General features: G+C 46.6%; 2 protein-coding genes and 2 long non-coding RNA genes across 15 annotated transcripts in view; 3 read left to right on the top strand and 1 right to left on the bottom strand.

Moving 5' to 3' along the window:
- SART3 (squamous cell carcinoma antigen recognized by T cells 3) overlaps window positions 1-27,935 on the bottom strand; it is a 45,091-nt gene that overhangs the window by 9,609 nt on the left and 7,547 nt on the right. For 2 of the 7 annotated variants that reach the window (XM_023762052.1, XM_023762055.1), the window contains 16 exons: window positions 26,675-26,859; window positions 25,918-26,023; window positions 24,587-24,711; window positions 20,865-21,020; window positions 20,045-20,183; window positions 19,491-19,598; window positions 18,754-18,831; window positions 18,569-18,627; window positions 17,250-17,359; window positions 16,151-16,263; window positions 15,250-15,326; window positions 14,504-14,726; window positions 12,279-12,739; window positions 11,337-11,489; window positions 10,353-10,543; window positions 9,063-10,030 (listed from right to left, as the gene is read on the bottom strand). In XM_023762052.1, the coding sequence (XP_023617820.1) occupies window positions 9,853-10,030; window positions 10,353-10,543; window positions 11,337-11,489; window positions 12,279-12,739; window positions 14,504-14,726; window positions 15,250-15,326; window positions 16,151-16,263; window positions 17,250-17,359; window positions 18,569-18,627; window positions 18,754-18,831; window positions 19,491-19,598; window positions 20,045-20,183; window positions 20,865-21,020; window positions 24,587-24,711; window positions 25,918-26,023; window positions 26,675-26,859 (2,462 nt within the window). In that variant the 3' untranslated portion in view covers window positions 9,063-9,852. Of the gene's footprint in view, window positions 1-9,062; window positions 10,031-10,352; window positions 10,544-11,336; window positions 11,490-12,278; window positions 12,740-14,503; window positions 14,727-15,249; window positions 15,327-16,150; window positions 16,264-17,249; window positions 17,360-18,568; window positions 18,628-18,753; window positions 18,832-19,490; window positions 19,599-20,044; window positions 20,184-20,864; window positions 21,021-24,586; window positions 24,712-25,917; window positions 26,024-26,674; window positions 26,860-27,935 lie in introns of those variants that run through there. The other 5 variants (XR_002831569.1, XR_002831570.1, XM_023762054.1 and 2 more) reach the window with 5 other exon arrangements.
- On the top strand, window positions 364-9,823 carry FICD (FIC domain containing). Of its 6 annotated transcripts, none has more exons than XR_002831575.1 (6): window positions 364-454; window positions 2,218-2,578; window positions 6,159-7,578; window positions 7,966-8,039; window positions 8,865-8,969; window positions 9,750-9,823. XR_002831575.1 is itself a non-coding variant. In XM_014463980.2 (3 exons), exons 2-3 carry the CDS (start codon window positions 2,278-2,280, stop codon window positions 7,232-7,234), a joined length of 1,377 nt encoding a protein of 458 aa, XP_014319466.1. In that variant the 5' UTR covers window positions 364-454; window positions 2,218-2,277; the 3' UTR covers window positions 7,235-8,835. The 6 variants fall into 6 exon arrangements, 1 of the variants encoding a protein (XP_014319466.1); XR_002831574.1 differs by having other exon boundaries at window positions 7,966-8,447; XR_002831572.1 differs by having other exon boundaries at window positions 364-447; window positions 6,159-8,447.
- On the top strand, window positions 10,024-12,451 carry LOC106698766. Its single transcript, XR_002831576.1, has 4 exons — window positions 10,024-10,307; window positions 10,676-10,829; window positions 11,228-11,434; window positions 12,313-12,451. It is a non-coding gene; the product is annotated as an uncharacterized LOC106698766 (long non-coding RNA).
- On the top strand, window positions 12,737-13,946 carry LOC106698767. Its single transcript, XR_001350157.1, has 2 exons — window positions 12,737-12,978; window positions 13,597-13,946. It is a non-coding gene; the product is annotated as an uncharacterized LOC106698767 (long non-coding RNA).

Here is a 27,935-nt window from a genome sequence, read left to right as displayed (position 1 = left end):
TCATCAGCATCCTCATATTACACCTAAGGAAACTGAGGCCAGGGGAGAAGCGGGCGGGATTGCGAGTTTCCGAGCTCCCGCGCCTGCACCTAGTGTGCCCAACCCCGCACCCGCGCAGCGTTCTCTGCACCTGCTGCTCGCGCCCGTCTCCCAGGTCCCGCCTCTCCTGTTGTTGATTGGCTACGGCGGGCTCAAGAGCTACGCAGAAGCCAGCCAATGGGAGTAGCCCACGGCGAGTCTTTCCCGGGAAGCCGACGTCAACGCGAGAACCCGGAAATGCGAGGGGCGGACCAGTGAGGGGAGCCAACCCGCGGTGAGGAGCGTGACGGGCCGACCAATGGCGAGTCGGAGAGGGCGTGGCCAGGAGGCCGGCGGCGGAGGAGGTCCTGCGAGTTCGCGCCCCGGAGCCTGAGAACGCCGGGAAGGAAGCGGCGGTGCCTGGCCGAGGTGCGAGGTGAGGAGGGGGCGAGCCCGAGGGCCTTGGAGGGATGGAGCGGGGAAGGGTGCGGCAGGGCCGAGAGCCCTGGGGGGCTGGAGTGGTTTCGGAAAGGGGCGGTTCCCCAGAATGACCTTAGTCCAGTCCACTTCCCTCCCCGGGCCTCGGTTTCCCCTTCCTGGCGTCGTGGGGGGTGAGGAATGCGCGCCTCCGGGAGCGCACCGCTACCTCCTGGCGCTCAGCCGGGTCCCGGGCGAACTCCAGCCCCGCCGAGGAGCCCGTCGCTCGGGGAGCGGGCGCAGACCACCCGGACGAGGCAGGGACCCGCACCGTCTCCGTCCCCCCATTAGAGCGCGTCCCAAGCCATTTCTGATGTCCCGTTATGGAGCCAGGTTGCTCCCTTAGACTCACAGCCCGAAGCAATCAGAAACCTAATGAGCCCCCTTCATCGTGGAGGCCTAGCCCAGGAGCAGCCGGGGCAGGTGCACAGGCCCTGGGGGTGGATACGGGAGAGGGGGAAGCCTCGGGCACCTGCGCCCAGACGCACCTGGGCTCAGTTCCCGGTGCCTCGATGTACTCCCTCCCTGTGGGCCTTCTGGGGTTGGCCTACCCCTGCCTGTGGCTTGTTTCCTGCTGTAAAATGGAGCTGGCTAGCTTTCCTCCTCCAGGGACTGAGGCTTGTGGCCTCGTGCGTGGCTAGCGCTCAGCTCCGTGCTCAGCTCTCCATAGTTGCCCAATAAATGCTTATTGTTAGCATCATGGTGCTTGCATCCCTGCTCCCACCGCCAGCCCCAACCACAAGCCCCTGGCACAGAGGGCCAGGGGTCACTCGCTCTGGCCCTCACCCGGAGTTCTTTTTGAGATGCTTGGCTGCCCAAACTCTAGGCGGGGACCCCACCGTCTCGGGGGGGACACGCCAGTAAAGGAAGGCAGGCCGGAGAGGGGATTGGCATTGCGGCTAATACCAGGGTAAGGGCGCGAAGAGGTGGCCGGCCATTCGGCAGTAAATCAGGCCACCAGTTGTGCTGATGGAAAAGGATGGGCCTCAGAACTGGCTTAGCCCATCTGGATGTGTGTGTGTGTGTGTGTGTGTGTGTGTGTATGTGTACTATTTTTTTCCTAGACCAGTGGTTCTCAACCTTGGCTGCACATTAGAATCACCTGGGAATCTTTTTAAAATCCTGATTTCTGGGCCTCATCCTCCGGATATTCTGTTTCTTGGTTATGGGGTGAGGCCACAACATTAGTAACCAAGAAACAGAATTTCTGGAGGATGAGGCCCAGAAATCAGGATTTTAAAAAGATTCCCAGGTGATTCTAATGTGCAGCCAAGGTTGAGAACCACTGGCCTAGACGCTCAGCACAAAAGGATTTGCGATGGAGGGGGGAGACTTGAGAGCCACAGGGTGCTGAGTTCAAGCCCTAAGGATGCCACTGGCTCACTGGGTGACTTTGGGCAGGAGACACTTGACCTCTCTGAGCCTGTTTCCTCGTCTGGAGAGGAGGGTGACAATAGCATCAGCTCCTGTTGTGGATTGCAGGGGGGTATGTGTAGGTCCTTCGTGCTTGGCACACAGCAGGTGCTTAATAAATGCTGGGCAACTGCAGCCTTGCTTTTTAGGCTGGCCCCTCCCCATTTATATCCACTCCTTGCTTGCCCCCACCCCCTGGTCATAGTGAGTTAAGAAGTGTGGGGTCTCCAAGCCCTAGCGGAGACAGGAACATATCCTAAACGTATCGGCTCCCCGGCCTCATCTCCTGCAACTCTTGGTTCCTTTCAGATCCGGCTCGCTCTCTCCGACGACTGTGGGTATGTGCAAGGGGCGCACCCCTGAGTCCAGATGACACTCATGCCGATGGCTTCAGTGGTGGCCGTGGCTGAACCAAAATGGGTCCCCATCTGGGGCCGCTTCCTGTGGGTGATGCTGCTGAGCATGGTGCTGGGGTCCCTGCTGGCCCTGCTGCTGCCGCTGGGGGCCATGGAGGAGCAGTGTTGGGCCTTGCTCAAAGGCTTCTCCCTGCTCAGGAGCAGGTGGGACAGGGCCCAGCATGCCGTCAGCAGATGCACCAGCCCATCCACGGAACTCAGCGTCACCTCCAAGGATGCGGCCCTGCTGGTGGTCAAGGCCGCGTCCTCCCCAGGTAAGACAGTGGCTGTCCCTCCTCGGCTCTTGGTTTTTGGTTTTTTTGGATTGTGCCACATTTTATTTATCTGTTATCACTTGTGTTGTTCACACTTTTAAATTATATTTATTGGGGAAACATTGGTTAATAACAAACTTTAGGTGTACAATGAATAATACGACATCTGTATATTCGGTTGTGTGCTCCCCACCCACAGTCTAGTCTCTCTTTGTCACCATGTATTTGACCCTTTACCCTCTTCGTCCTCCCACCACCCCCTTCCCCTTTGGGAACCACCATTCTGTTGTCTGTATGAGTTTTTGTTTGTTCATTTGTTGCTTTTTGTTTTATATCCCACATGAGTGAATTTACACAGTTCTTGTCCTTTTCCATATGATAGTCACTTAGCATGATCCTCTCAAGATCCATCCATGCGATGGCAAATGGCAATATTTCATCTTTTTTACGGTTAAGTATGTCTGTATTGTATGTATGTACCATATCTTTACCCATTCATCCGTCAAAGGACACTTGGGTTGTTTCCATGTCTTGGCTATTGTGAATAATGCAGCAGTGAACATAGGGCTACAAATACCGTTATGAATAAGTTTTCAAATTTTGGGGGTAGATACCCAGAAGAGGGATTGCTGGGTCATATGGTAGCTCTATTTATAATTTTTGGAGGACTTTCCATACTGGTTTCCATAGTGGCGGCACCAGCTTATATTTCCACCAGCAGGAGAGGGTTCCCTCTCCTCACCCTCTACAACTCTTTTATTTCTTCTCTTTTTGGTAATAGCCATTGTTAACAGGTGTGAGATGGTAGCTCGTAGTTTTGATTTGCGTTTCCCTTATAACTAGTGATGTTGAGCATCTTTTCATGTATCTGTTGGCTCTCTTACGTCTTCCTTGGAAAAGCGTCTATTCAGGTCCTCGGCCCATGTTTTAATCCAGGTGTTTGTTGTTGTTGAATTGTATGAGTTCTTTATATAGTTTGCATGTGAGCCCCTTATTGGGGGTGTGATCTGTAAATATCGTCTCCCATTCGGCTGGTTGCCTTTTTGTTTTTATGGTTTCTTTTGCTTTGCAGCTTTTTGGTTTGCTGCAGTACTATTCATTTTATTTTATTTTACTTGCCTTACTATTGGGGTCAAGTTCACAAAAACCCCTGAGACCAAGGTCTATAAGTGTAGTGCCCATATTTTTTGTATATAAGTGGAACCTCTGTTCTCGAACTCAGTTCCAGAAGGTGCTTGAGAAGCGAGTTGTTCGAAAACCGAATCATTTTTCCCCATTAGAAATAATGTAAATGAAATTACTCTGTTCCAGATCCCCAAATGATTCCGTTTTACCTTTCTTATATACAGTACATATCTAATGGACTGTTTAATCTATAAATACTTTTCTTAAATTTATCAAATCACCCCCTACTAGCCTTAAACTATACCACTGCCTCCACAATGCTATTACCACCTGCTTCTCATTTATCCAGTTAACAAGTTTTTCTACCTATTCAATTGCCTGATTGTTTTGTGAGCACTTTCACACATTAGCCCTGTTGATGGCCTCTTTATGTTTTGAAATTGTGCTAACTGTCCATTTCGCCAGCAACAAAGCATTCTCTCCTTTGTTGCTTAAGAGATGCTTTTTGTCATGCTGAGGTATCAGCATGAAAGGGTTGTCAGGTAGAAAACTGAAGTTTTGGTCAACAACCAAGACTTTTTCTGTGAACTGGTTGGAAACCAAATTATTCGAGATGAGAGACATTCGAGAACTGAGGTTTGACTGTATTTTATTGTTTCAGGTCTTATATTCAGGTCTTTAATCCACTTTAGTTACGTTTTGTGTATGGTCTCAGATAGCAGTTTCATTCTTTGGCATGTGGCTTTCTAGTCTTCCCAGTGTCATTTATTGAAGAGACTTTCCTTCCCTCCAGTGTATGTTTTGGCTCCTTTTACAAAAATTAGTTTATATATATATATCATTCCCCCAAAAATGCATACACACTTGGAATAATTATAAAGGCAGTGTTTATGAAAACACATTTCATTTTCAAAGTGTAATGGAATCACAAACGTTGTGTGTATATATTTGGGGGGGATACCCTGTATGTGTGGCTTATTTCTGGACTCTCAATCCGGCTCCATTGGTCTGTGTTTTCCTGCCAGTGCCACGCTGTGTAGATGACGGCCGCTCTGCACTTCTGCCTCATCCCCAAATTGTTGGGATGCCGGACTTTCATTCCCCAGCTTCCTTTCCCGGGTTCTGCCAGGGTGTCTGGGGCAGGGGAGACACGTTTGCGGCCTCACAGCTCGCCCCCCCCCCCCCCACCCGCGGCAGAGGCTCTGGGCACCACTGTGTTAAGACTTCCCAGCTGCCTCTACCTGGCTTAGCCTAGACAGGGAGCGGGGAAGGGAGATGTCCTTTCCTGGAGGGAACCTGCCCTGCCCCTTACACTGCAGGCTGCACACACTTCTCCATCTCTACCTCCCTCACTCGCTGGAGCCACAATGAACACTGAACTTCGTCTCCATCCCTGTCCTTCCTCTGTCCCACCTCCCCTACTTCCCATCCTCAGATGTTCCTGTGCGTGGATCTTTTAGGTGCATTTGTGTGTTGAGCGGGTGATCCTTTGTTGAGTTACAGTGGTTTTTTTGTACATTATACGGGAGAAGCAATGGGGCCGTCTCACTTCCCCATGATACTGACATTACTCTCTTCTGAGGCCCAGAAATCAGGATTTTAAAAAGATTCCCAGGTGATTCTAATGTGCAGCCAAGGTTGAGAACCACTGGGATAGATGTTTAGTGTCTACTATGTCCTGTGGGCAGGGCATGGGTATTACAGTGAAGAAGTCAGCCCTGACCTCCCAGCCTATATAAGCAGACAGGTGACAGGTACAGGGCCACCATGTGGTGATGGGGGAGCGAAGGGGTCACAGGAGCACACCAGGAAGGCTCCCTGGAGGAGGGGGTGCCTAAGCTGAGACCAAGTGTAAGCAGGAGTGACCCAGTGGAACAGTTGAGGGGAGCGTGCTCCAGCAGAGACCAGAGGGTAGGAGAGCCTGGGGCAGGAGAGCCTGGGGCACTTGAGGAACTAAAAGAAGCCCAGTGTGTGTGGCTGATACTGATACTGGGTTTCAGGAGGGTGGGGAGTGGGGCGTTGGGGGACGGTGGAAGGAAGACTAGATGTCAAGCAGGTGTGGCTGCAGATTAAAGGAATTAAAGTTAAGGGCCCAGGAATGGGGAGGCCTAGGGAGCTATCACCAGTGGGAAGTTATTCCCAGCCTGGCCTAGAGGCAGAGGCACCATCAGATGGATCACCAGAACAGCCAAGAGCTGGAGAAGATGCAGGGAGGGCCCAATGATGGGAGTTGTGGCCCCAGGATCACAGCCACTCAATATGGCAGTTGGAAGGCAGGGGGCCAAGTGGAAAACCACCACATCCATACATGCAGTGGTCCATTACGTGCAGTGGTCCTGGGCATGAGCAGCCTGCCTAGAACAACCCCAAGGCCATGCCTTCCCCTGACAGGTCACCTCCATGTCCTTGGCCACTCCCTGCCCTCCCTGATAATGCTTCTTTGGCTCTTTTCTAGCCGCTAGGTTGGAAGCCAAAGCAGCTCTGCACCAAGCCCTGGAAATGAAACGCCAGGGCAAGCGGAAGAAGGCCCACAAGCTCTTCCTGCACGCCCTGAGCATGGACCCAGACTCGGTGGACGCGCTCACCGAGTTCGGCATCTTCTCAGAAGAGGAAAAGGACATCATCCAGGCAGACTACTTGTACACCAGGGCGTTGACCATCTCGCCCTACCACGAGAAAGCGCTCATCAGCCGGGACCGGACGCTGCCGCTGGTGGAGGAGATCGACCAGAGGTACTTCAGCATCATCGACGACAAAGTGAGGAAGGTCATGTCCATCCCCAAGGGCAGCTCCGCGCTGCAGAGGGTCATGGAGGAAACGTACTACCATCACATCTACCACACGGTTGCCATCGAGGGCAACACCCTCACCCTCTCGGAAATCAGGCACATCCTGGAGACCCGCTATGCGGTGCCGGGGAAAAGCCTGGAGGAGCAGAACGAGGTCATTGGCATGCACGCGGCAATGAAGTACATCAACACCACACTGGTCTCCCGCATGGGGTCCGTCACCATCAGCGACATACTGGAGATCCACAGGCGCGTGCTGGGTTATGTGGATCCCGTGGAAGCCGGTAGGTTTCGGACAACACAGGTCCTTGTGGGACACCACATCCCTCCCCATCCTCAAGATGTGGAAAAGCAGATGCAGGAGTTCATCCAGTGGCTCAACTCCGAGGACGCCATGAATCTGCACCCAGTGGAGTTTGCAGCCTTGGCCCATTATAAACTCGTTTACATCCACCCGTTCATTGACGGCAATGGAAGGACCTCACGCCTGCTGATGAACCTCATCCTAATGCAGGCGGGCTACCCACCCATCACCATCCGCAAGGAGCAGAGATCTGAGTACTACCACGTACTGGAAGTCGCCAATGAAGGCGACGTGAGGCCATTCATTCGCTTCATTGCCAAGTGTACGGAGACCACCCTGGACACCCTGCTCTTTGCCACAACAGAGTACCCAGTGGCACTGCCAGAGGCCAAACCCAATCACTCTGGGTTCAAGGAGACGCTACCTGTGAAACCTTAACCCTCTACATCTTCCCTTGGTGACAGGAGGTTTCCAGGGGGAGAAAAAAAATCAAAACTTAACATTTCTAGAAACCTTGTCGTCTCCAAAACAAAAGGAAACAGATAAGGAACTTAAACGTTCTTTACCTCCAAATGGTTTTTTTAAAGAAAATAACTAAGTTATTAAGCCTTGTCTCTAAGATAACTTATAATTCAGCCAAGTTATTTATTTTTTTCTTTTGAGCCAGTAAATGTGTCTGCCATCTGTGCTGGTGGCCCATTCTTGTGGTGGTCCCAGCAGGCATTGGGGCACCAGTGCTCCTTGCATGACCAGACCAGTACTGGAGCAGAATTTGCACTAAGGTAAGGAGAGGCCAACACTGGGGCGAGGTCCAGAGACATAGGACGAGTCCGCCGGGTCTTCCTCGGAGACTGGCTGGAAGGCTCTGTGACTGCCTGGAGGTCAGCACTCCCGGGGAAAACCTGGCCCCAATTTTGAGAAATGATTGAAAGCTTGCTTGCTCAGAGGTGTTTGCTTCCCTACAAAGATTAGTGTTGTGACTAATTCTTACTGGCAGGGCGAACTTCTGAGATACAAAATGAAAGCAACGAGTGTTGACATTTCTAGTTCGGTACCTTATTTCAGGGAAGAGCCATAGTTTGCAAACTCTAGTGTCAGGCTGTTTTTCTAATTAATAGGGGAAGGCCACCCTGGTTTTTCTGTTGATGTTTCTCTCACTTCATTTGCAGCAACTCAGACCAGATGTGTTAGTCTGAAAGTTCCCTGGGCTTTCACCAAACAGCTGAATCCTGCTGCCAACCAGGTATTGTGCAGTCGGGCGAGCCTGCCCTCACCCCCCACTGAGTTTAACTATCAACACCAAAAAAGCATCTTGATAGTGAATTAGAGCACCAGTTTGTGCTAAACCACAAAAACCCTTTGACCACAGCACTTGTTCACCTGCCCCCACCTCCCACAGCCCCCGTACGCCCCGCATCCCCCTGGGAGAAGCAGAATAGATTGCCTTGGAGTGGCCCTACTTGCCTAACAACTGTGTTTTATGTCATATGGGCAAGCTGTCATTCTATGAAGTAGAATCTTCTCTTTCAATCACATACAGCCCAGGTGCCAATAAAACTGCTGCTATTTAGTGAGAATGGCCAGAAACCTCTGCTTCCCGTTCCAGGGGCAGAGCCATGATGTCTAACCCTGTGCTGCACTTTGAATGTCGGTGAGAACATAATGTTGTCTCTGATTTGAGAATTTAGATCCTGGTAGTAATGAGGGCACTGCTCTTATGTAGCAAGTGTTTAGTTTATAGTTATTTAATTGTTTAACAAGCACATTCAGAATGGTTTTCTGGAAAATAAGTATAAAGATGTATGACATGGCCCCAAGGTGATAGTTATTCAGACCTTTATAAAAATATTTTCATACTTGTATGCTGCCATAAGTTATTTCTTAACCTTAAATCTACCGTCTTGATTTTATAAGCTCACCAAGGAAGCCTGATGGAAGTGCTTGCTTTTACTATAGAAATTGGCACTTTAGCTATATGTGAAGGATATTATTTTAACAAATAACTGATTCTAATAAAGTATTTTATTGTATTAAATAAATGCCTGAGACGACTTTGTTCTTTTTCAAGAAATGGTCCCATTTGTCAGAAGGATGCAGGAGGGATTGTGTCAGGACTTCAGCCCTATTCTTTATGAAGTTTAAAGCTGAAGACACATCACAGCTGAAAAGATTTGTAAGTCAAATCCCATAGTCACTTTGACTTAAAAGTTCTACTTACACATCTGTTAGGTAAAGCAAGGTACACAAATTTCAAAACACACCCATATTTGAATGCACAGCAGAGTACCATTCTGTGAGAGGTTCTTAACAGAACTTCAGTTTAATAAACAAAGCTAAATGAGGAAAATTTAAGTCCGCACTTGACATGGTATTTAAACAAAACCCAAGGGCTGAAACTCAATATTTAGACAAAGAACAACACAGTCCACTATTCACTAGGCAAAGAAAATGGTCCACAGCAGGTGGCACACAGAATTCCTATAGAAAACAAGTCAGATATTTTGCTTTGAGGAAACATAAAACAATGGGTTGACATGTCATTTACAAATACATAATATAAAAACACACAGCCCCCTAAAACAAAAACCCATCAAATATTTTTTAGGTGACTGGCCCTATCCCCACCCCTTTACTAAAATAGGCCATTCTGGTGAATTACTAGCATTTGCCGTTTTGTCTTTTAAAAATTAAAAGAGTGACGGGCATATGGACTATACAGAGTGTAAGAGAAGTGTCTTATAAGGGGCCTGAGTTGGCTGAAACAGTTGGACAAGTGTGTCTCAAAATGGTGTGTCCAAGTTTCACTCCCATTTCTCTTAAAGACAAAAAATACCTTAGAAACTATACCTGGTGCCCAGCCATGGAGTGACTGTTTTCCTGCTGTCACCCTCAATGTGAGGGAACATGTGAAGCCTCTCTGCTCGGACACCCGTTCCCTTTCTGTCTACACCAGGGGAAACCGCGCTGCCTTGGGCCCTTCCGTACCCGGGTACAGCTGGGAGGTGGTGTCCTCCCGGCCAGCATGAAGTAAGGCATCTCCCTTCTCTGAGTCCCGTTCACTTTCTCAGAAGCAGCTTGGCAAAATCAGCATTGGACATCTTGGGAGCCTCAGTGGCCTCTGAGGTGGTGACCGCTGGCTTCAGGGCAGGGCCATTCTCGGCCTGAGCTCCGGTAGCGCTGGGGCGGTGCAGGGCGCGAGGCAGCAGAGAGAGCTGGGTCCTTCCCTTCCCCCGCCTGGAAGAGCAGACACTGAATGTACCTTCAAAGTAATAACTTGTGGCCCTGGTTGATCTGTAGATGACCCTGGCCAGCATCTGGTTGTCAGGCTGTGTTTAAACACATGCATTCAACTGGCAAAGAGGACTTTAAATAAATCACAAGTGTAATTGGCAAACACCAGGAAGGGTTGCGCTGCAGGGACATGCTCTGGACACCCTGCTCCAGGACTACAGTGGACAGCAGGCCCTGGCTGTCCTAACGTGCTGTGCTAACAGGAAACCAATCCATCCGGGTATGACGGGACAAAGCCTGCACTGGCTAGCATGCAAACACTTACGCTCCATATATCTGCCGGGGGACGTTGGGGCCACCTGGTGCTTTCCTTGCTTCTGGCTTCTCTGGAACTTTCCTCTGAGGGGGGTTGCTGATGGCCACTTTGATGACATTCTCTTTGATAGTCATGCCATCCATCTTCATGACAGCCTGCGATGCCTGGGATTCATTTTCGTATTCCACGTAGGCCAGGCCCTGAAAGAGGCCAGAGCCGGGTCAGGTGCTGGGGAGCCAGGACGCAACTTCCTCCGAGGTTGGGGGGTCAGGTCAGGACAGGTACCCCATCAACAGGCGACCTACCCCACCACTGCCATTCTTTGTCTACAGGTTTATTCCCTGCCCTACTCTTTCCACTTCTGTAACTGTGTAACTTCAATAACCTTTGTAAGGTCGGTAGCTCCAGCAAAAGAAAGAAAAAGACGGACAGACCAGTGTAAATCCAGCTATCGGCTGAGGTGGCCCAGCCCAGGGAGCAGCCCAGGTGTGCCTAATGCCTGCCTGTGTGCCCTCCTTATTTCTTACTTTTTAACTCTTGATTAACCTGGATGGGGGCGGCAGGGGAGGGGGCAGAGAAGAAAGGTAATACAAACTCATGCTTAAACAACATGGGTCCACTACTCAAAATGTGGTGCAGAGGATTTAATAAGCGACTAGAAGGGGGTGGAGGGAGCTGAGGAAATGGCTGGAGGCTGAGTCCGGGCAGGAAGGAGACTGCAGAGAGCAGCCCCTCACCCCAAGGCCCCACAGTCTGGAATTCATGTGCTCCTCTGCGAATTCGAGTGTTTTTCAATGCCTTATATTTTTAGTACAACTAGATACAGACTCCAAATGCAAGCAGAGCCTAATGTACCTATCCTTCACGTGTCATTTGTTTCTCAGCAGACAAACTAGGAACCCACTCTAGACCCCAGTGATCTCTGCACAGACGCAGAACTGGCTTCATCCAAGCCTGGAAGGCGGTGTGCTGACCGTGTACTCCGACACTGACCTTTGGTTTGCCAGCCCGGTTGGTAACCAGCCTGATGTCCTTCACGGTGCCATGAGCCTTACAGATCTCTTCAAGTTCCTCTTTAGTGCAGGAAAAGGGTAGGCCTGAGATAAACAGCTTGTGCTTCTCCAGGGCAGTGCTGTACCTGAACACCTAGGAAGGAAGGAGGGGGAAAACCAACAATTAGAAGCCCAGCCCAGCACACTGGCCACTCTCCGGCAGGCCCAGCCGGGCAGGCCCGAGCCGACGCTGGGTGCTGGGAATGGCTAACTGGGCATGTCACTCACCACTTCCCTCCTCTATAGAATGGCAACAATGAAAGGAGCTATTCTCAGAGTTTGGGTGGGGATCCCCTAAGGCAGTGGTTCTCAACCTTCCTAATGCCACGACCCTTTAATACAGTTCCTCATGTTGTGGTGACCCCCAACCATAAAATTATTTTCGTTGCTACTTCATAACTGTAATTTTGCTACTGTTATGAATTGTCATGTAAATATCTGATATGCAGGATATATTTTCATTGTTACAAATTGAACATAAAGCATAGTAATTACAAAAACAATATGTAATTATATATTTAATGTGTTTTCCGATGATCTTAGGCGACCCCTGTGAAAGTGTCATTCGACCCCCAAAGGGGTCGCAACCCACAGGTTGAGAACTGCTGCCCTAAGGTAATACATAAAACATTTAGCACAGTCCCTTGTCACTCCTATGCACTCACTGGACCATCGCCATTATTACAATTCCTCATTTTATGATCATGTATCAGCTAATGCAAGCTCCAAGTGACTGAGCCATGAATCAGACCTTAATTAACCAGCTCAGAACAGTATAGTTATTCCATGTATGATTGGAATATTAATTGTTGCACCAAAAAACAATGTTTAGTCAGTCTATAGCAACCCTGCATGAAAGCCATTCTTTTTCCCACAAACATACCTTAAAGTCAGGATTTTTGCTCTTATCCACACAGGGGGAAACAAACATTGGCCTCCCGCCTACATTCTTCCGGTCCAACTGCAGCGCCTGCAGGGCCGACTTCTCCTCCTTGAACTCCACGTAGCAGTAGCCTCGGAAATCGCCCCGGTTGCTGAAGATGGGGCGGACCTCGACCACTTCCCCACAGGCCTCAAAGAGCGGCCGCAGCTTCACGTCTGGCTCCTCCATGCTGTAGGGCAGGTTGCTGACGAAGACGGTGACGCTGTCCTTGCTGCTGTCGTGGGGCACCTTGGGCACGTCCCTCTTCAGGGCGGCGGCGGCCCTCTCCTTCTGCTTTGAGGGGGGGGTGACGTCTGCAGATGCGCTTTTCCCAAAGAGCCCCATTTCCTCTTCCAGGTCTGGTGCTTCTTCTGCAGCTGCAGGAACGCTGTTCTCCAGCTTTCTGCGCTTGGAAGGCTGCTCTACAGGTTGTCGGGAGAAAAGCAGCAACAATTAACTTTCCTCCCTTCACTGAGCCGGTCCATGTACGCGCTCTTCCCACTGCAGACAGCCAGTCTGCAGCAGCGGCACGTGACCAACACTCCTCCCCGCTGACCTGCAAGCACCACACCTGCCACGTCCATCTTGGCCCACAGGCTTGGCCCACCACGTTCTGGACTCTGATGACAGGCGGATGAGTGGGCTAACTCAAGTAGAAACAGTAAGTCCTCACTGTCTACTTAGTTATAGAAAAGGTCAGGGGGTCTGAAAAGTGCAGCTGGCCAATCCAAGGCCCCTCTCCCTTAAGGCTCAGGTCAGCAAGGATAAGGCTTGGGGACCTGCGTTTAAACAAGCACTTAGGTGACTCTGAAGTGTGTGCTTCACATGGCCACACTGGAAAGCTCTACAAAGGGTTTACTATTGTCTTGTGTCCTTCAAGAGAGTTAGACAATATTCTACTCCAACCCATCTCCCCGCTTTCTCCAGAGGCGCAACACTGAAACCCATTTGGCATTGGACCCCCACTTCCAGACCCTTCCACCAAGTTCCCACTGCTTCCTGATGAAGGCTAATCCTGCACACTATATTCAAGAGCATCCCTGAGTGGGGCCCAGCCAGCTGGCCTGGCTGCTGCTGCAGCTCACCACCCATGCACCTGGCCCCCAGCATGCATCGGGGCACACACCCAGTCATTTGCTGCTCAGAGAGAATGCCAGGCTGTTTTGTGCCTCGTGCTGACACCAGCTCTGTCTGGCTTCCCTTCTTTCCCACTCAACAGTCACTCACTCCTCCCCGATGCCAAGGTGCACACATCACTCTCATGAACTCTTTCTTGCAGGAGCTGACCCACTCCTGCCTTCTTTGACTTCCACCATAATTCACATCTAACCTGCCACAGTCCTGACTACACACCACCGCAGTCACATGGCACGTTTGCCTTATCTGCTAAACCAGGAGCTCTGAGGGGCAATGAGCTACTGTGGTCATTTCTGAAGGCCCCAAAAAGGTGTGCAAGAAAGGTCAACTGAATGATGGCTCCATTCCCATGTCCCTCTGGCTGACAGCTTTGTACCAGGAAAATGAACAGAGTTCCTTAATGTCTGGAGACAATTCTTTACCTTGACTGACTTTGCTGAAATAAATCTGACCCACACCTGCCCATTCCTGAAGTGGCATGGCTGACAGAAACACTGGTTGAAACTCAAAACCATAGGTGGGGGCAAGAAAGCAGGTGTCTGTGCAGTGGGCTAGGCCAGTGGTCGGGAAGCTGCGGCTCGCGAGCCACATGCGGCTCTTTGGCCCCTTGAGTGTGGCCACGAAGTTTCAATCGCACTGTACGTGCGCGCCCGCACGTGGTATTTTGTGGAAGAGCCACACTCAAGGGGCCACAGTTTGCCGACCACTGGGCTAGGCAATGGTACGGGATACTGCACCCTGGGCGGGAAGAAGGGGATGTCAACACATGGGACAGGGACAGCTTGGGGTACGGGAGCCCGTGGGGTGAGGACGGCACCACAGAGGAGGGCAGTGGAGGCAACAGCACAGTGTAGGCAGTAGAGCGCAGCTCCCTTGCAGGGCAGTACCTGGCACAGAGGTAGGCAGAGACAGGAAGGGTGATGGGTGTCTGCCAGCACCTGTTCTCAAATGGTTCAAGAAAAAAAGTTCTTTGTACTGTTTTGGGGGGTTTTTTGCAACTTCTCTGGAAGGTTGAGTTGTTCCAAAACAAAATTTCTGAAAAGCTTTACCTTCTTCGTCGCCGCCGCCCCACTCTTTCTCGGCATCATCTGCTTTGCGCTTGTCCGCGCCTCTGGCTACTTTCTTTTTCAGCGCTTTCTTCTCAGCCCGGGCCCTCTTCCGGTGCTCAGCCTTCTCCTCTTCCTGCTGGGCGAGGGTGGCTTCCTTCTCCGCAGCCTGGAAAAGGGGCATATGATGCATCACTGGACGCAGCAGTGACACACACTCCACCGCCTTGTAATGAGAACGGACGGAAGGGGCCAGGGAGTGGGATTCATACCCAGTGAACGGACGAGATCATGGAAAATGTGCTCACAACTTTCCCTGCCAGGGCTTTTCTGGCCTCTCAGGATTCCTCTCTCAAATCCACAGTATTTCTCACAATAGCCCCAGTAATTATTCACCAAGAGAAAGAAAAGAATCTAAGAAACTGGGGCCCTAATTAACTTGGGGGTGTTCATATTCCAACCACTAGGCTAAGAGGTTCTTCCTGTTTGTTCCTCTATTCTAGTAAATTTTAGGGCCAAAATTCCCCTACTACATAAAATAGTATTTACTGCTGGGGCTAAAGTTTAAAGCTGTTCTAAAAAATAACAAAAGACTGGTTTAAATATTGATTCAACTATGTCATAATAAATACTTTCTAAGCAAAAGACACGTTTTAGAAAGACCTCAAAGGTTTTGACAAAAAATATCGCAAACAAGGTCAAAACAGTGATCAGAGGATCCCAAGACTTCATATAAACAGCATCATTACCTTCATTCTCTGCTCATTAACACGGGCTAATCGAGTTTCGGTTTTCTGGACGGCTATATCCCAATCTTCTAAAGTACCTTGATAGAAAAAGAAGCAAACTTTCTGTTTTTGGGTTTGGGAAGCTTTTCTTAATTTCCCCACCCTCAGGAGAGCTCTCCCCTCAGAGAGTCAGCTCCCCATTTTAAGGTGATTTCACTGAAAGTTTTCGAATTCCAATAGTCCTTCCAAGGTGTGATTAAAACATCCCTTCATTTTCAGGAGAGACTTGAAAACCAGAATATGATCTATTACGGGTGCTCCCTGGCAAAGATTATGAAAACATTCCAATGTAAAAGGTATAAGACATATTAAGACAGTTGAGCATCTCAAATGATAAATGTTGAAGTGTTTTGTCATTTGTTGTTTGGATGTTTCATTTCAAGTTCTGAGGGATTCCCACCCAAAATCCAGACCACTGCCCAGGGATAAATTCTCTATTTTCCTACTGGACACAATATTGAGGCTCTAAACTTCGCAGGTGATGCACACATTACTCATTTGCCTCTGCTCCTTTGGCGTGCATGACATGCTGGAGCAGAGGGTCTCAACTGGAGTGATCCTGACCCCAGGGATCAACTGGAGTCATTTTTTATTGTCACGACTGGGGGCAGGGAGGTGTGCTGGCAACTAGTGGGCAGAGAGGCCAGGGATGCTGCTGAAGACGCTAGGATGCACAGGATCCTACAAAGAATTCTGAAAACCCACGCTAGAACTATACAATGCAGGGCCCTCCTTGGATCTGGAGATCTCAGAGAATTCGATCTCATGGGGAGCGCCCTGTGACAGTCACGTCACTCAAGGGGTAGCCGTGCACAGTCTGTCCTTACAGACTCCAAGCCAGAAGCAGAGCCGAGGGTCCTACCTTCTGTCCTCTCCATGGTGAGCAGCACTTCACAGACGTGCTCTGGGTAGTCACTGGTGCACTGGACGGCCCGGTGCAGAGCCTTCCTGCAGTGCTGGGTGTCGCCGTGTGCCCTAGGGCAGAAAGCAAACAGCTGCTACCAGGACAGAAGCAGAAGGCACACGAGGAGGGAGGGGCAGCTTCTCACGGTTAGAGCCACAGGACCAGCAGCTCCGGCTCCAGCACCCTCCACAGAAAGCTCTCCTCTGTACCCAAGTACAATGTTGTAGCAAAGAAAACACTGTTGGTGTCTGGGTGCAATCTAATCTAGTTTCTTCATGGAACACCGTTTTCACGTTCTAATGTGGTAAATATTAGAGTCCTAGATAACTCACATAAACAAAAGCTTCAGGGAGGGAGGCTCCTCAAACTTTTAGAGTGCCAACGGGTTCTAAATCCAAAGTTTGAGAACCTCTGACCTGAAGGAAAATTCAACAAGCTTTAATAGTGTCATCTCTGGGGGTGGGAATATAGGAAACTTTCACTTCTATGTTCAAGATCTACTGAAGAACAAAGCTGGTCATATTCTTTATGTCCTCCCCATGTTATCAATATTACTGGGCATACCTTATTTCTGTAAAGTCATTTTAGAGGTTTGTAACAGGTGCACTACAATTGCATTTTCATTTTTTAAACAGAAAAGTCTCGAAGAATATACCCAAACAATTAACTAATAGTGGTTACTACTGGGTCCATAATTGTAAATAATTTGGGTTTTTTCCTTCTGTGCTTTTTAGTATTTTATACTTTTTATACAAAACAGATATAATAAAAATAAATAGCTCCCCAAAAAGTCAAATAAAATATTCATGTCCAAAAATCAAAACAAACCAACCAAAAAAAAGAAAAAAAAACACCAAAATTTAAAAGAAACACATAGCTATAACAGCCCAGACACAAAATACTATGTGCTAGGTTCTCTAGCCCGGCCCATTAAAGAAAGAGCAATGAAGGCAGGCAGTGGCCCATTGCAAGGAGCAAGCCCAAGCCAGCCGAGGTCAGCCGGGACTAAAGACAAGTTACTCCTGACAACGCACCGTCACCCCACCCAGTTCGTTACCTTTCCAGGTTGTAATACTCGAGCCACATGTTGGCATACTTGGCGTTTCCTTTGGTCATGATGCTGTCCCAGAGCTCCCGAGCTTTCTGCATGTTATTACACAGTCGAGCCTAAGATGCATGACAAGGCCGTTAGGAAAGCACCTGGACCTATGACACCAACACCCCTTCCAAACAGACTTCAGACAGACATGCCTAAAAAGCCATCCCCTAATGATCACTGACATAAATCCCTGACATTCCCTAGGCCGCCCTCCATGGTAACAGGCCCAGGCAACCACGTCAGCCTTTCCGCAGTGACAAGCCTCAAGGTGTCTGCCTAGGCCTCTTGTTGAGAACAAAGAGTGGGAGCCCATGGGCACAACAGGACCGACTAGTCGCTTATTTTTTATTTTTATCAAACTTAACTATAAGGGGTTAATCTGAGAGGCAGTGTTGAGAAAGAAAGTTTAATCTAGAAGCAAATGCCAGCTCCCCCACTTACTAAGTGACTTGGGCAAGTTGCTTAATCTCTCTGAACCTCAGGTGCCTCATCTTGAAAATGGTAACACAAACACCCATCCAGAAACTACCCGGTAAGTGTTTCTTTGGCCTGACTCCCTCAGAGAATAAAATATTGGAATTTTACAATTCTGTGAGCTGATGATCAGGGCAGGTTCCATGTCCTACTCCCCTTGGGGTCCTTGGTCCAATAATAACACTCAACTCACGATACCCTGTGATTATTCGTCAAATCGCCTGTCTTCCACACTAGATGAAATCTTACCAGTGCAGGGAACCATGCTACCTCATTTCCCCAGCACCCAGTCAAGTGCCTGGGCAAACAGTGCCCACTTGATACGCTCTCATGAATGAGACACTGGGCAAGCGAGAGAAGTACATGAGTGAATGCCTGGCATTCAGACTTTGCTGCACATCTTCTTCCTTGGAGCTAATATTTTCACTAAGATATAAACAAATGTGCACCAAGCTAGGTAAACAGCACAGGTCTCTACAGACCCTAGACCAGTGGTCGGCCAACTGCGGCTCGTGAGCCACATATGGCTCTTTAGCCCCTTGAGTGTGGCTCTTCCACAAAATACCATGTGCGGGTACACACGTACAGTGCGACTGAAACTTCGTGGCCCATGCGCAGAAGTCGATATTTTGTGGAAGAGCCACACTCAAGGGGCCAAAGAGCCGCATGTGGCTCGTGAGCCGCAGTTTGCCAACCACTGGCCTAGACCATCAGCTGGGATTCTGACTCAAATTCAGCCACACTAGTAGACAAAGGCCCTTCAAAGGCGGATGAAACCCACAGATTTAACAAAAGACATTTACCTCGATCCTGGCCCAGTTCTGCATGATCATGCAGCTTGGATCCCCACTCTCATTGAAACCTTTAAAAATAGAATTAATCAAAATCAGAAAGTAATTTAGAGACCAAGAGCCTTTGCCTGAAAAGGCACCTCAATCCAGAGCAAGAAATACAACTGGACAAAGCAGGGGGTCGGAGCCACACTTACGTTCTTCCACCTCCTGTTTCAGATACTCCAAAGCACGAGTGAAGGCGGACCGCAACTCTTCCAGCTCTTTACTGGAGTCTGGAAGCAAGAGGTCTGCTTAATGAAACCACATACCACATCTTCTTTTTGTCGCACACTGAAACTCCCACGGGCCTGTTTAAGCACCTGGCATCATGCTGGGGACACAGAAGTGAAATTGCCAGCCCCCGCCCTCATCACCCAGTGGGAAAGAGACACTGGAGCAGAGCACAGCACGGGCAGTACAGTGACAATGGTGAGCACGGGGTGCCGTGTGGGGTCTCCCCCAGCCAGCAGAATGGCTGAAGGTCACGTGCAAGAACAAGTTAGACAGGGAGTTCTGGCTGCTATTCTCTTTGAGGGGAAAGGAGAAAGAAAAGGGAGTCCTGCAGAGGTTTAAAGATTTAATAGAAACAGCAGTCTTACTTAGAGAACTATTTCGGACATACAGAAGAGAGGGAAGAGAATAATACAAAATGAGACAGAAGCTAGCAAAAGCCAGCATAAAACCTAAGGACCATTACTCCCTTCCTTTACAATTCACAGCATGACTTGTTAAAGACTTAAGCCGCTAAAGCTTCGGGGTGGGGGGTGGGCGGTTACCAATGGCTGGTCTATAACATTTGCCCAATCACAATGTATTTGGGCAACTAGAACATCTCACCAAAAGATATATTAAGAAAAACCAGTTCTGATATAAAGCACAGGAACTTAAATACCTTGTTTGAAATCAACCCTTCTCCTCAGGTAATCAAGGTATGCTTGCCAAATCTCCACATAGTCCGTGGCCTGAATGAAGCCAGCACTCAAAGCTTTCTCGAAGGTCACTGGAGGTGAAGAAAAAGACAGGGTTTGTGGCCAATTAAAAAAGAAACAAATATAAAGTTATCAAGATTATTATAAAAACCTTTACTGACTATAAAATACTATATGATTCAACATCATAATAAGATGCAATGAGCTAGAAAGAAATGTTCAAAAGGAGAGCTACTGCGGCAAGGCACACGCTGTGTCTAGAAAAGGCAGTAAGAGTTCCCGGTCAAGTAAGTTTGGAGAAAAGACTCCTGGAAGATCACAATAAACATTAGCATGTTAAAAAGCTCTAAGAAGTCAAAAATACAACCAGTTTACCTCCCACTTAGAGCCCTTTTTGTCACTACTACCCACTCTCCCAAAGGAACACCCTGGGGAATGCTGATTCAATGATTCCTCAGAACTCTAGCTCTGACTTGGGACAAAAAGCTTTGAAGGCTTCCAAGAGAAACATTCGCACCAACAATCACGTGATGGTCAACTCCGTGTCTTTCCATGGCCAAGAGGTACCGGCTCCACAGGGCAACTGTCCAGGGGCAGTTTCTAACAGCACGATTATGTACAGATAAAACCAAGTCCTTTACTTTCAGCTGCCGGTCCTATGACAAAGAATTCCAGGGTTAGGAGATAAAAATTTATGGTTTAAAGTTCACCATCCACAAGACATTTCCAGAACCACCAACTGACAAAAGAAATTTCCTTAGAAATGTCTCTTGTGACTGATTTCTTCAACAAAGAAATTACAAAAGGAGAGAGAGAGAGAAGAGAGGTGGAGAGGGTAACCTACAGATTAAATGTCCAATCATAATGTATAGATCTAGTTTGGATCCTGATTCAAATCTGTTGTACATACATACTGAAATATTTACCAAGGAAATGTGATTTCTGGCTTTAATATAAAACAACATGGAATGGGGAAAGTAGGTAAGGTTACAGATGAAACTACATTAATGCCATTAGGTCACTGTTGAAGCTGGTGATGGGTACATAAGGTTGCATTTTACTACTCTGTCTACATTTATGTGATTACATTTTTCCATAATAAAAGGTTAAAATTTTTTTAAAAAATTTAATCTGTTATAAAGTTTTCAATAGTAAGACTATGTAATCCTAAAAGACTCGGAGGACTTCCTAAGTGACCTGACAAACGGAAGGAGGATGAAGGATAAATTAGGAGAACAGAGATGAGCAGCATACAACTAACTCTGAGCACTTATTGGTTTTCTTTAGATAGATCCCAAATTGGTAAAAATAAAATGAAATTGGAATAGTTATCTTACTAGGTACTGACTGTAACGGATCCATAAGTCTGGAACCAGGCAGTTCTCAACCAGGGCACGCTCAAAGATCAACTGAATGCGAGCAGGATCGCCGATTTTCATCTCAAAATCGATGTATGCTTGATATTCGGCCAGCCTGGGAGCCTCTGCTTCCAACTGGACAAAGGAGAACGGCAAAGAAGTTGAAATGAGCTGCTCGATACTGTCAGGAAGCACAACACATCTTCATATTCAACTCTGCTGAGACTGGCTACTCCAAGAACCACCAATCCCCGCTCAGAACCTCTGCACATCAGGGCCCACAAAAGTGCCCCGTCACTGCATTAGCTACAAACGCTCCTCTACCGGGAATTTAAATCAGGAACTGAATGAAGGAGAAGCACCCTCGTCAATGACCGATGCAAGCCATCCTTCCAAAACCGATGCAAGCCATCCTTCCAAAACAGAAGTTATTTTCATGGCCTACTGAGTGGAGAAAAGAAAGCAACCACACTTCAGGTTTCTCATTCCAAATACCAGCTCCTGCCAAGTACAGGTACATGCAGAAGATGGAAGAGGTATGCTGAATGTTTACTGACCCAATCAAAAATCTTTTTGAACAAAACCCTCTTATTCGACTTGTTTTTTTTTCAGCCATACTCTGCTGATAGTCAAAACAAAACTGAACTGGCTGAGGTTGTCATTAATGAGGCTTTGTGAAATAAATTACATACAAATCATTTACATGTAAAAGAGAGAGAGGGAGTACATGCAGACCAGCGAGAGAGCACACATGTTCTAAACATAGAAAGAAGCTGTCTTGGAGCTGCAGTTCCTAGTAATAATGACAAACTAGTGACCCAGACACACTGTGCCATTGAAAACTACTAACACTGCTGGACTAAATATAAACAGCATCCTGAAAATCATCAACAAACTAGTAAAGAAATACTAAGGACAAGGTCTAAGTGAAGGTGGTTAAGTGAAGGTTAAGCTTTTGCTGGCCTAAGATATATTAAGACTTTGATCTTCACAACAATCCTATGAGGCAGGTATCATTACTATCCCCAAATTATTCAAGGCAAATGAAACACAAGGAGGCTAAGTACAAGCCCAAAATCAGAGCTACTAAGTGGCAGAGCTAAAATTCAAACTGGAGGTAGCCTGGCTCTCAATATCTGTATTCTTTAGGCCATGAGAGAGACCAAAATCAAAGCCAAGAAGCCCAGCAAACCAAAAGCAGGATAAATACAAAGATATTCACACCTGGACCTACGGTAATGAAATTGTAGGACATCACACAAATCAGAGAGATATTAAAACCAAACAGAGGAAAAAATAAGGGTTACCTTCAAGGAAGCAAGAGTTAGACAGCTGACGTCTCAACAACAGAAGCCAAAGACAGAAAGGTACCTTTAATTGCTGAGAGAACACAACTGTCAGTCTAGAATTCTATATCCTGAGAAATTAACTTTCAAGGAGAGCAACAAAGTTAAACTTTTTCAAACAAAAACCTAAAAAATCTGGAAAATCTGCAAATGTCCAGTGTGGGAGACTAAAGGATAGACTTCAGGCAACAGGAAAGTGATTCCAGATGGAAAATCTAGGACGAAGGAAGGAAGAGGACAGAAAGCGGGACATGCATGCAGTAAATGTAAACAAACTAGACTGTATGATGCAAACTTAACAATGATGCCTGAAGATCAAACAAAAAGGCAAGAAATACAAGATCACAAGAGACTAAGTCTGAGGAACGGTAAATGAAGTTAAAAGTATTCTAAGACCAAGAAAGAGGAAAAAATGCCACTTACAAATAATATTGTATAAAAAAACAACTACTGTCAACACAGAAAATCCGAAAGAATCCATCAATTATTTTTAATTTTATTTACTAATTTTTAGAGAGCGAGAGAAACATGGATTGTTGTTCCACTTATTTATGCATTCACTGGTTGGTTCTTGTATGTGCCCTGACCAGAGTTATCAAACCCACAACCTTGGTGTATCAGGATGATGCCCTAACCAAGTGAGCTACCCACCAGGGCATAAATTATTAATATTAGTAAGAATCTAGCAAGTTAGATTTAAAAATTAAAAACAAATTACATTTTATATATCAGGGGCAATTAGAAAATAAAATCTTTAAAAAGATATAATGTGCCCTAGCCAGTTTGGCTCAGTGAACAGAGCATTGGCCTATGGACTGAGGGGTCCCAGGTTCGATTCTGACCAAGGGCACATGCCTGGGTTGCGGGCTTGATCCCCAGTAGGGGCCGTGCAGGAGGCAACCAATCAATGATTCTCGCTCATCATGGATGTGTTTCTCTCTCTCTCTCTCTCCCCCCCTTCCTCTCTTAAATCAATAAACAAATATATTTTTTTTAAAAAGATATAATGTAATCCAGTGGGATGGCACAAAGAGGCCAGAAATAGACCCACACGTACATGGACAGCTAATCTGTGACAGATGTGGGGCTGCACATGCATATACGTGAGGGGAGAGTGAATTAAGAGAGTGAGTGCAGAAACAATTGGTTCTCCATATGGAAAAATGAAACTGGACCCTGCTTCATACTATACACAAAAATCAACTCCAAATGGAGACCTAAAGATAAAGTATTAAATTATAAACTTTCAGAAAAAAATAATGCTAAGTACATTAATGACTTTGGAGTATAGAGAGATTTCTTAAGCCTAGCAAAAGCACAAACGATAAGGAAGAGAATGATAAATCCACGTACTTTAAAATAAAGACTGGTCATGAAAAGATGCCAAGTAAGAAGATAAACTACAAACGTGGGGAGGGAGGGATTCTGCAATACCTACAATCGAAAGGAAGATTTAAGTTCCAGGACCCCCACCCCCACAAATCAATTAGAAAAAAAGATAAACCAAAAGGAAAATGTGTCAAAGACTTTTCACCACAGAGGCACTTCACCAAAAAGAAAATCTGAATGGCCAATCGATGTGAAAAGATGCTCAACCCCATTAGTAATCAGGGAAGTGCACATTAGAACACCAGTTTCAGACTCAACAGATTGGCTAAATTTAAGTATGTCAATATTCAAGGTAACAAAAGCAAGGAGGAATCTCAGGTGCTGCTGGAGGCATGTAAACTGACAACCTGGAGAACAGTTCCATTCCTAGGTACACACTTAGAGAAGCTCTCTTCCATGTCCAAGAGATACGTTCAATGTCCAAGCAGCGCTGTGGCTCCTAGCAGAACACTGGAAATAACCCACTAAGAACATGGATAGATTGTTTATACACACAACTTTATAGCAAAACAAATGGGCTGTAACTATACTTATCAATGAGTAAAACCCCAAATCAGGTTGAATAAAAAATATACAGCATGATTCCACTATATACAAGTTAAGAAACAAACTTTAAACAATATATTAATTAAGGATACGTTCACAGGTTGTAAAACTATAAAGAAAAGCAAGGGAATGAGTATCACAAAAGTCAGGAAAGTGATTACCTCTCGGGAGAGGGAAGAGGAGGCAATCGGAGAGGGGCACATAGGAGACTTCTAAGGTACTGGCAATGTTCTATTTCTTAACCTGGGTGGTAGGTACATGGATGTTCACTTTATTATTAGTATGTAAACTGTAATATACATTTATACACTCTATATATTTCACAATAAAACAAGTTTTAAAGAAACTGTTTTACTTGCAACTACCCATCAGGGAAAAGCTTATAGAGAGAAGTTTACTGTAAAAGCAGCCAACACTTACCAGTGCTTCCTCGTAAGGTTTGTATTTCTCCAGCTGTTGTAGCGCTTTGTGATAGCTCTGAATTACCGACTCTGGTATTGGGTCTTCCGACCACTCTTCATACTCTGCAAATGTTGCCTCCATATCTATTGAAAAATGGATTCAGCCCCTTGGGTCTTGTAGTTGGATCTTAAGAATCCAAACATAGATTAAACCATGAGAGTCGAATGCCACTAACCCCTCCCACATCAGTGGCCATAGCAGCTCTTACTGACCAAATCCTGAGCTCTCCTGCTGAGCTCACACTTGGCCTTAGACTCTGTCTCAAAATACTATCCCGGGCAGTCCTACCAATTAATCAATCAGAATTCATGAAACTAATAGCAAAGCTTTAACAACACTTACCTGGAACTTCCTAGGTTCTAAGTCATCATAGCCATTAACTCGTCTGATCCTCACAACTCTATGAGGTGGGTTCTACTGTGATCCCCATTTTGCACTGTCCACAGGAAACGACAGAGCAAGGGTTTGAACGCTACTCACTATGCTATGCTGCCTCAAACTGGGATGAGATGGAATCTACAAGCCAGTTCCATTCTAGCCTTTTCTGCATGTCACCCAAAGATTCAACTGGAGAGACACTCTATAATTTGTTAAATGAAATCCAAGTAAGCTATGAAGTAAAATGAGAAATAACTTCTGGGCTCAAGTGAAGTTATCCAGAGGTTCTGAGGGTGCACAGTACACCAGGTCTAGGGAACAAACAAGATGGCAGCACCAAACTCTTCCCATGCTCAGAAAAATCCTCCCAGTGCTGCTCATGCTCCAGCTCCAGAACCTCAAAGGCGTGGCTTTCCAAAATATATTCCCCAAAAAAGGAGAATCCTTACCAAACCCCAGGAAATTCAGGTATGAATATTTGTGACCCATGGTGCTCCTGAACCAGATCACCCACCGAGGAATGGTCCAGGCCCACGTAAACTCCCCAGGTCGTGGAAGAGGGTACTCCTCAAGAGGAAATGCTCCGAATGGAACTCTGATTCAATCCAGCTTCCCCAGAAAACGCAGGGAGTCAGTTTCCCTATTCCTTTCAGAGACCCCCCCCCCCCGCCCCCACTGTGCCTCTCCAACAATGTCCACACGACTGGGACTTCCTGCCTCTGACCCTCATAACTAACTTGAGCATTAATAATTCAAGATACATTTTTACCAAGGGACTCGTCCACAGTCACGCTGTCCAGTGAGAGTAAGGACACCAGCCACATTTGCCTCATGGGATGCTGGGAAAGGCCGAATCACATGACATACCCCAAAGCATTTTAAAAACCACGAAGGGCTGGCTCTTGTCTTACCGTAGAGTGGGATTGCCAACTGTCGCCGGAAGAGACTGTGCACTTTCTCCAGCTGTGAATCAAAGGTTTGTTCCCAGTCAAAAGGGGAAAGGAAGCCAGCCATGGGCTAAAGAAGTAAATTTGTAGTAAATGACAAACTTTGGTCCTTCCTACCTCAAAATTATTTCATAAAAAAAAATTTCAACACATTTTTAGTTCAAACTAAAAAAAAAAAAAATTATGACCTCTTACACGAGGTAATGCTTGGTAAAGATGAAGGCAGCACTGCCGATTTTTCAACAGGGACATAATTCAAGAATGAACTGGGCTACTTTAACAGTAACAACCTAACCATTAGAGGGCTTCACTGTGTATCAATAACTGTGTGCACCCACACAAACACAGTGGAGAGGGGCAGTAAAATTCTGTAAGTTGTAGTCTAAAAATTGCAATTCTGATGGGGTCAAATCTCTCAGTTACTACGGGACATTTTTGGGGGGAGGGGGTGGGGATGGGGTAGTGACATGGTTATTTTTGTATTTTATTCTGGAACCAGTAACTAAAGCAGTACTATTTTTAAGTATTGAGAACAAATTGTAGGGTTATGTGTAAGAAATTATTCTTGCTAGTCTAAAAGACTTTTTATTTCATGTATTTACCTGCCCGTACACTAGGGAGTTGGCGAGGACCATTTTATTAACTATGTCCTTCCAAGAGCACTTACAGAGACAGCTGACTATTCAAAGGCAAGCACTGGTCAGGGAGGCGGGGAACTCACCCGGGCAGCTTCCACAATCGCATTTTCGAACTCCCGGTAAGCCTCCCAGATGGCCAGTCCTTTGGTCATATGTAAACCGACAGACGAGAGAGCCCTTTCAAACACAGAGCGGACTTTCTCCAGGCCACCTTTCTGACCAATCCCACCGACTGAGTACTGGCCATACTCTAGCCAAATGTTTGGACCTAAAAATGAGGAGAGTTCTGTTAGTTCACAACATGAGACACCCAAATATCAAAATGAGGCATAACAAAAGAAATGTGCCCACCAAAAAAGTACTCATTCATGCAAAAAGGTAAGAGCATCATCAATATGCATCCCAATTCACCTACACTAATGCTGCAGGCTAAAAAGTATACCTAAACAATGTTCCTAGCAGGTATATTCATTGAGATGTTGCTGAATAAACAGTATATGCCAAGAGGTAATATGTAAAAAGACCATGATCATAAAGCTTATGTATTAAAACTGAAGAAACTCAGTGATAGATTTCAATGAAAATAGTTAAGAATCTGAGTCAATCTTCAGAAAGATTTCAAAGCCTAGAATTTTTCAAAATGAAAAACATTAAAAGCACCAATACTGTTAATAGAAATCTGTATTTTAAAATCTCTGTTTTTAATGGCTTTTAAACAATGACGACAAAAAAAGGCTTGGTTGCTTTGTTCCTTTCACTCTTTTTAAATTTTTATCTACTCACTCCCACAACTTTAAGACCAGACCAATGAATTAAGATCTTTATGAATGCATCAATTCTTACTGTACACGGTTTGCCTGTACTTTTCAAAGACCTGAAAATAATTTCAGAAGCCTATACACTAACTTTGTAAAATAAAAATACTAGAAAGATACAGAAGCCAATTTGAGGATGACCATGTTTTCCTGAGGCAGGTTTTTTCAAGAACTTAGCCAAAGCTTTAGCCACTTTGTTTCGTGCACCAATAAGGAGCTGCCAGATGGGCTGCAAAAAAAAAAAAAAATGGAAATGAGCCAGCTCTTGGAGGTGAAGGCCTGAGTGAGGGGAGGTCAAGTTTACAGATGGTCTGTGAAGCGGTTCCTCCTCTAAGAGAAGGTAATTTTCAACAGATTACATCATAGCCCCTCTCAACACTTAATCTAGACAGGGGCAAATATTAGAAACGGCATTTTAACTCAGAAAACCCAAAGGTACCGAGCTCACAGTGACTCTGAGAGACAAACAAAAGAAGGTGTCACTAGATCCCAAGTTCAGAACAGGCATGAAGCCTCCGCACAAGGCTCC

Source organism: Myotis lucifugus, unplaced genomic scaffold (genome assembly GCF_000147115.1).
Source record: "Myotis lucifugus unplaced genomic scaffold, Myoluc2.0 scaffold_229, whole genome shotgun sequence".
Classification (NCBI taxonomy): Eukaryota; Metazoa; Chordata; class Mammalia; order Chiroptera; family Vespertilionidae; genus Myotis; species Myotis lucifugus.
This window is presented reverse-complemented; position numbering and strand designations above follow the sequence as displayed.

Coding starts and splice junctions, on each gene's coding strand:
- FICD (XM_014463980.2), top strand. CDS start 2,278: ATGACACTCATGCCGATGGCTTCAGTGGTGGCCGTGGCTGAACCAAAA. Junction 2,579..6,158: donor CAAGGCCGCGTCCTCCCCAG/GTAAGACAGTGG, acceptor GCTCTTTTCTAG/CCGCTAGGTTGGAAGCCAAA.